This window comes from Gaeumannomyces tritici (assembly GCF_000145635.1).
Source record: "Gaeumannomyces tritici R3-111a-1 unplaced genomic scaffold supercont2.7, whole genome shotgun sequence".
NCBI classification, from domain to species: Eukaryota; Fungi; Ascomycota; class Sordariomycetes; order Magnaporthales; family Magnaporthaceae; genus Gaeumannomyces; species Gaeumannomyces tritici.
Window position 1 is genome coordinate 1,652,460 of NW_008804551.1, and position 8,571 is coordinate 1,661,030.

Sequence of the window (8,571 nt, forward strand, 5' to 3'; positions counted from 1 at the left end):
CTGCTATCGAAATCGATAAGGTTGTTGTAATTGTTATCGGTTGTTTTATCGGCGTTGTTGGTTTTTGGTTAATTTGGCTTATCGGCCCTTATCGGATTTCGATCCTGGCAAGCCAGGGGCTTAAAAACAAAAAGTCCTTTAGTTTCGACGGGATTCGAACCCGTGGTCCTGGCGGGACCGGCCTGGTGCAAAGCCACTGCACCACGAGGTTAACAAAACCCAATTTATCCTTAACTTTAACTTAAAGTAATTAAATAAATTAAACCAAACCTTTTAAAAAAAGCGCGTAGCCCTTTTTATAAAGCGTTTGGAAACAACGGCTATAGCGTAAATTGTTGCGCATGCTTCGCATTCGATTCTCTTAAATTTTTTAATTTTAACGTTCCGGGCGTTTCAAGCGAAAATTTCCAGCGCTTGTAATTTCAAATAACCATTGCGTAAATGCTAAAAGTCGGCGGTATTTTTTTGCGGTTTTGTAAAGTTCGAAAATAAACGTTACGTATGCGTAGTACGCTTGCAGCGTAAAAATTTTTTAATTGCAAAAATTAAAATTGTGTTACCGGGAAAGGATTGCAGCGTAGCTAATACAAAGTAAATAATAACGGGTTTGTATTTATAAAACATTACGTTATTTTTGCGTTAAAAGCGTTTAACCATTATCCCGTTAATAACTTTCCCAATGCGCAAAATTGCGTTTTTCCCGCAAAATTATACCTTTTTAGCGTTTAAACGAATTTCCATAATAATATTAATATAAAAGCCCTTTACCAAAGCAACGTTATAAAGCTTAAAGTTTTTACTTCCGCTTAAAAAGCTAAAAAGCATCCAAATGCTTTATTCCAAAATTAAAAGGTATTAAATGCCGCATTAAACCGTTTCGGTACCGTTTAACGATTAAAACGACCTTTTATTAAAGCGCTTTTTATCGTTAACGATATAAAACAAACCGCAATTATTAAATAGCGTGCTTTCGAAATAAATGTTTTTTATAATATCGAAAGCCAAAAAAACGCTTTAAAGCAAAGGCATTTTAAATACGGCCGTATTTAAATTTTTTTTTTTTTAAAGCTTAAAAACCGAAGCTTAACGCGTTTTCGGTTTGCTTTTTCCAAGCAAAATTTTTAAATTTGCTTTTAAAAAAAAAAAATTTTAAGTAATTTTTAGCGGTTTTTTTCCAAAAACTTTTAATTTTTTTGCATTTTTCGTTATTTAGTTTGTTGCGAAAGCGTTTGGAATTGCTAGTAAGCACGTATACAAACTTCCAATAATTTTCCGGCTTTTAAAAATGGGTTTAAATGCAAACCGGGCATTTATACGTTATTGCGTTATTTTATTAAATGCTTTTAGCTTTTTCGTTTTTATTTCCAAATGCGCTTCCAAAGGTTAAAAACGCAAGCTTTTTTTTAATACCCAAATTATTAATGCAATGTTAAAAAAAAATGGTTAAAAATTTAGTTATTAAAATATCCATTTCCCCCGTAAAGTTGCCCGTAATTATTTTTTAACGGTAACGCTTTGCTTACGAAAAGTTAAAGCGTTCCATATGCTTAAAAAAATTAAACATGGGCGTAAAACTTTGTATTTTAAAAACGTTTTTAATTTTGGCTTAAATAAAAATTGCTTAAAACTTTAAAAACCATTGGTTAACGTTTATGGTATTAGCGGCTTTTTTAAGCGTATTGCGGTATTTTTAAAAAAATTATTTAAATTTTTATTATAAAGGTAAAAGCGTAAAGCGCTTTTAAGCAAATAATGGTACTACGGAAAGTAACGTAATTGTTAGTTTAAACTTTTAATTGCGCGTTTGCAAGCGCAACAAAGTTTACGAAAAAGTTAATCCATTTGGAAAAGGTTGTAATTTCCTTTAAAACGGTTTTGCTTGCGGTATTTTTCGCTTTAAGCGCTTTTTTGTATTTAGCTTTAAAATTACTTTTAATAAAAACCAAAAAAGCTTAAAAAGGGTTGGAATTAAATCTTTGCATGGCTTTGCTTTTGCTTTGCTAAGCTTTTAAATAAACTTTTTTTTTTCGGTCGAAAAAATTATTTGTTAAGCCAAGCGCTTAAATTTATAGTTTTTAACGTGTTTGGCCCGGGCTTTTGCTGCAAAAAAATCGAAATTTAAAATTTCGTTAACTTGCACGTCGTTCGGGAACTTTAAATTAAGGTTAATTTAATTCCAAATTTTTAAAATTAATGCGTTTTAACAAAGCGCTATAAATTACGTAAGCTATTGCTTTTAATTTTTAAACAACGCTATTACGAAAAAATCGTTATCCGTACCATTTATAATTGGTAATAACCGGAAGCTTATAAAAGTAAAGCGGTAAAAAACAAAAGGTTAAAAGTTTTAAAAGCGTAAAAACGTAAAAGTTAAAAAAGTAAAATTTAACAAAGGTTTTCGGCAACGTTCGGAATTAACAACGGAATTTGTTTTGCCAAAAAAAACTTTGTTAAAAAAGGTTTTGGAAGCGTAAAAATTTTTCCGTAAAAAAATCGCGGAAAAGAAAAAAAGGATAAACGCGTTTGGAAAAGCGCGTTTGGGAACGATTTAATAAAGGTAATAAAAAGGGAATAAATCCGTATTGCTAAGCTTTTTACTTTACGTTAAAGGGTTTAAAAATCGCCGGGCTTATAATTGTTGCAAGTAAAAGGGATAAGCACGGTGTAAGGCTATTCCGGTTAATATGCTTTAAGGAGGAAAGGATTTGAAGTGCAGGGTTCCGTAAAGGCTTTTGCCTTTTATATACACGTAATTCCCTATCCTTTTTGCTTACTAAGCTTCCTTTTTAACGCTTAAAAGCGTTACACGCTTCCAGGCAAAGGGACCGTTTTTCCGATGCTTTAAGCATTTAATATTTATGCTTAAAGCTTTTTTATAACAATATATACTGTTTACTTTGTAACACTAAATTTATGCTTAAATACCGTTATTACAACGGTAAATTTTTCCTTTCCGCCTTTTTTAAAAATTTCAACGGTTTAAGCTTAGCACGCTTAAAACACTTTAATAAAAAGGCTTTAAAAGCATTTATTAAGTTTTTAACATATCGAAAAATTACCGTTTCCAGCAAAGCAAATTTAAAAGGTTCGAAAAAATTAAACCTGTTAATAACCGATACAAACAATGCTTAAAACCTAGCATTTAAAAAAATAGCAAAACCTTTAACGTTAAATTGCTAAAATAAAAACAAAGCGCCTGAAATTGCATTTCCATTTGCAAAAACTTCGGCACGAATTAAAGCCCGCAACGAAAAAGCCACTGAAAAGCGGTTAACCGAAATTTTTTAAAACGGACGAGCACGAAAGTTCGAACGCAATAAGTGCGAAACCAAAACCCAATTCCAAAATTAGCCTTATTCCCCGGTACCCCAGCAAAAATAACCATTTCCAAATTACCGTTTTTTAATTCCTTTAAGCATTAAACTAAAAGTTAGCTTTTTACCAAAAAAAACCCATTAATTAAATAAAATCCATTTTTATAACTTAGCAAATTAAAAAAACCGGCCCCGGATTTTTAAAAAATACTTTATTGCTTAAAATTTGGCAAAAAGCCAAACCCCAATCCTTTAAGCAACCTTTTTAACTTTAATTCCCCGAAAAACCTTTTTAACCTTTATTTTTTTGCAATACCAACCGGCACCTTAAATAATAAATTAGTACCGCATGCTTTTATTACTAAAAACGCTTAATGCACCGCTTAATTCGACCTTGTTAAAAGCCTTTTGCAATATATAAAACAAAGCATACAAATATTTAAAAAAATAATACGACATTTTAAACAATAAAATTTTAATTTTTGCAAATATTTATAAAGCGTTTAACATTTTTTTTTTGCAATTACACGCAATTTTCCCCATGGCTTTTACAAACCAAACCAAAGCTTATTTTATTTAAATTATCGGTAAAAGTTACTTTTTTAAAAAATTTACTTTAAGCTTTAATAGCATTTTAACACGAAAATTAACAAGCAACAATATTATACGGATTAAAATTTAATTACATTTTAAACCGTTCGTTTAAAAAGCAAAAACGCAAGCAAAAATAAAATGGAAATACTTTAAATCCTTTTGGACAAATTTTAAACCTATTAGCAAATTTTTGGCTTTGCTTACCAATAAAACCAATAATTGGTTACAAGCATTTTCCGTACAATTTAAGGAATGCCCAAATTTAAAATGGCCTTTTTACGATTAAAAAAAACGTTTAAAGGTTTGGCTTTCCAATTACACAGCATTTTCCAAATGGAAAAAAACGCAAGCGCATACGGCAATTACTTTATCGAACGCAAATTTAAAAAAAACGCTAAAAATAAGTTATAAAATACGAAAAGCGTTAAGAAATTATGCTTTTTTAATTTCCAAAACCGCAATATTAACAAATGCTGGATTTGCAATAAGCTTAATTGCCGCTTTACGCGGCATACGCTAAAAAAACAGCGCAATTCGAAAAAGCGTTAAAAACAAAACCGCTAAAAGTACGGCAATTAAAAAAAAGGTTTTTTAATTTTTTTTAAATACAAAAAAAAAATAGCAATAAAAATAATAAAGCGCCCGCAAACAATTTACAAATTTGCTTAACGTTAAAATTTAACAATTAATTAAACGATAAAAAAAAAACCTTTTCGTTACAATTTTTACCGTTGTTACCGCAAAATTTTTCATTAATAAAGCTTTTCGTTACCGCATTTACGCTTATTTCCAATATCGATTAAATAAAAGCAATAAAAAGCAAATATTAAAACAATACGTACTTTTTAACGGAAATAAATGGTGCGGTATTATGCTCGATACAAAAGCCGCGAAAGTTTTAACCGTTGGTTTTACGCAATTTTAAATATTGCAACGCCATTTGCCAAATTTCCAAATGGTTATTGGCAAAGCCAAGCACCAAATTTGTTTTGGTTTAAAAAACGCTTTATATAATTTAAACGAAATTATTTTGCAAACCCCGGTTGGATTGGTTATTTTTTATATAATTCCAACGCGTACCCCTTTTTTTATATGCTTGGAAAATATGGACAAATTAAAAATTTATTTCGCTAATACGCGCAACAAATTTGTAACCAAGCAAAGCAAACGCGTATCGATTACTAAATAATTAAGCTATTTATAGTTTTTTATCGATAAAATTAACAATATAACGGCAACCGTTTCGTATTTAACTAATCCTTAAAGCGCAAAAGTGCTTTTTTAACAAAAGCCAAATTAAAACATTTGTACAAACGATTTGGCCACTTTTTTATTAAGCGCTTTTGGCATGTACTTAACTAAATAAACCATTGGGCAAATTGCAACGCTTTGCAAATAATTAATCGGGTATGCCATTATTGCCAAATTACAAGCTCCGCCCCGCAACGCTTTAAATTTATGCTTAAAAATAATATCGATTTTAATTACGAAATAATTGTTAACGTTATGCATTTAAATAATAAATAAATGCTTTATATAATTAATACGAATATTGCATTTAACGCCGCAACCTTTTTTAAAAAAGGATTAACCAAAAAAATTTAAAAAGCTTTTAAGCGTTGTTGGTTTAACATTTATTTTGGCCCGCTTAACGTGGTATTTTACGATGCAAAAACTAATTTCGTTACAAGCAAATTCCAAACGGAAACAAAACTTTTTGGAATTACTTGCTATTAAGTTTTTATAAAAGCTTATTGGTTAATAAACAAGGTTAAAAGGTATTACGAACCTTTTTATTGTGCTTACGAAATAATTAAAAGGGAATGCTTTAATATTTACCCAAATTTAACGCTTTAAAAAGCAATTGAAGCGCTAAAAAACATTGCTGGACCCAACGGGCTAATTTTTACGCTATTCTTTTTTAATACCATGCTTTAATTAATTAACAATTTGGCACTTACGGAAACGCAAATTTAACGAGCAACAACAATTACTAAAGCCATAGCAAAGTTGCGCAAACTTTTTGCCAAATACAAAATTAACAACGTTTTAAACACGCGCAACGGTTCGAGCATCGAAAAAACGTTGCTTAATTTTTTTGCTTTAAAAAATAAGGTTTTTATATACCGAAAAAAAAGGGATAGCAAAAACTTTTTAAAGTTTTGTTAATAATAAATAATAAAATTATTATCGATATGCTAAACGGTTTAATAACGTTTCGTAACATTATTTACAAGCTTTACTATAAATTGGAAAAGCAGCAAATAATAAATTTAAAAAAATAACCAAAACCATTTGCATATTTAACTTTGTTTAAATTACGATTCCAAAAACGACTTTGCAAAATTACCAAGTACCAAAATTATAATTTAAAAAGCAATAATAAAAACGATTTTAAAATCGAAAATTCCCCGCCGCCGTTTCCGCGTTAACGAAAAAAACCGCGCAAAGCATTTTAACCCCCAATATTTCCGGTTATTGCAAAATACAATAAACGCTTTAAATGCAACGCCGCGCGGGGAATTACCCCATTGGTTTTCGTAAGCGCAAAAAAAATAAAATTTATGCATTTAGCGCTTTATTACCGCTAAATTGGCAAAATTATAACCCCCGGCAAACTTTTTAAACAATTAAATTAAAAGAAATTTAAAAACTTGCTAATTAACAAAATAATAAAATCGATTAAAAAATAGCAAATCGATAAATTGGCGGAAATTTTTGGTTTACGAATAATTAAAAAAATTAAAGGAATAAATTTAGCACTTTACGAAAAATTAAAATTTGTAATGCAAAAATATGGCAATTGGAAAAAGGCAATATTATTTACCCAATTTTTAATAATTATGCAATGCAATTAACGCTTAATTTTTGCACTTGCATTAAATTTTATAATTACAAACAATTAATTAATAATTTAAAATATTAATTAAGCATATACCCAAGCCAAAATTAAATTGCAAAGGACCGTTTATTTGCGCTTGCTTAAAAAATTGCAGCAACATTACCCATTTAAAACCTTGCTTCGTTTAATTAAACCGCTTTACAAATTGGCCGAAACGGAATTGCATTAATTCGTTACATACCAAAAGCATTACAAAAAATGCTTAAATTGCTTTATTTCCAATTACGATTTTTATTTATTCCTTTTAAAAATCGGCAAAAGCTTTGGAATCGTTAATATGCAAATTAACAATGCGTTAAACCTAAGCAATAACGCCTTTATGCAAAAAAAGGAAATTGCTTTTTTAAAAGCAAGCTTTAAAGCCAAGCTACGGTTTATTTTAAGCCCGGAAAATAAATGCCATTTTAACGGCTGCAAAATAATAATTAGCAAAACGATTATTTGCATGCAATAAAAAGGACAAACAAATTGGTTCGAGCTCGTGCTTTGCAAAAGCAATAATATTTAGCAACAATACGTGGTTTAACGCGCACGAAAAGCGTATATTAACTTTATATGCTAACTGGAAACCGCATTTAATTGCTTTATGGCCGCGCAAGCCCAAAACCCCTTTAATACAAACATTACAAAGCTTAATAAACGCATTTAATAATAAATTAATAACGCGGATAAAGGCTTAAATTACGTGCAAATGGATTTAATACAAGCCAAATTATACGTATTCGTAAACGGGTCCTTTGCTAACAACAAAAATTTAAATTTATAAATTGGCTTTTTGGTTATTTTTAACGTTAAATAAAGCATAAAGCAAAAAAATAGCTTTCAAATTATTGGAAATATATTGCATTGGAACTTTGTTAAATGCAAAAAGGTAATACGCAATGTTTTTGCAAACAAAATTTACGGCATAATTAGCGGGTTTAATGCTGGTTACGTTTTAAAAATTACGCTTTTTGCAATTGGCAAAAAGTTAAAATTGCCTTTTTGCAAGCTAATAATTTGCATAAATAACTTGTTACTTTATTAATGCTTTGTTTAATTTAAAACAATAACGAAAAAACGCTTTATAATAAATATTATAGCTTTTTGCGAATTTTATAAAAGGCGGGAAATTAACGAAATCCGGTAAATTGCAAAAGCAAATAACCTTACAAACGCTATAACCAAAAATTAACCAAATAAAGCTTTTAAAAATTTCGTTAGTTTTAACATTACAACGGTAAAGGTTAAAAAACGGGTAAAGCAAAATTAAAAGTAAAAAAAAGCTAAAAATTGCTTTAATTAATTTTTTTTTCCATTTTTATAACGAGCTATTAACCCCAAAAACGCAGCGCGCAAAGCATGGAACCGTACTTTCCATAATCGATGGAAGCAATAAAATAAAAATTTAAAAAAACGATACCATTATTTTTTTAAATTTCCTTTATTTTTGGTTTTTTTATCCGCTATTTTTATAAAGGCCGCAGCATTTTATATACGGAAAATTGCCGATCGGCCCGTTTTATTACGTTCCGTTCATATTATCGTAAAAAGGTTATCGTTAGCTTTAACGAACGTGCCGTTTTTGCCAGCGTTTTTTTTAGCAAAAAATAAAAGCATTTTGCAAATAATTCGCTATTTATTTAGTTTTTGCAAACAAATAAACCTTGTTAAATAAATATTTAAATTATTTAACCCAAAAATAAAAACTTACATTTTTTTTGCAAACATTTTTATTTTAACGCTAAATAAAAAGGAATTTAAAAGCAAAACGTATAATTA

At 29.4% G+C, this 8,571-nt stretch overlaps 1 protein-coding gene across 1 annotated transcript; it reads right to left on the reverse strand.

Moving 5' to 3' along the window:
* Window positions 1–7,570: 7,570 nt before the first annotated feature.
* Window positions 7,571–8,098, reverse strand: GGTG_11859 (hypothetical protein; the record flags this gene model as incomplete). Its single annotated transcript, XM_009229750.1, has 2 exons — window positions 7,571–7,736; window positions 7,830–8,098. Coding segments are annotated over 2 exons (435 nt in total), but the record flags the coding sequence as incomplete, so codon positions are not given.
* Between the last annotated feature and the right edge of the window lie 473 nt (window positions 8,099–8,571).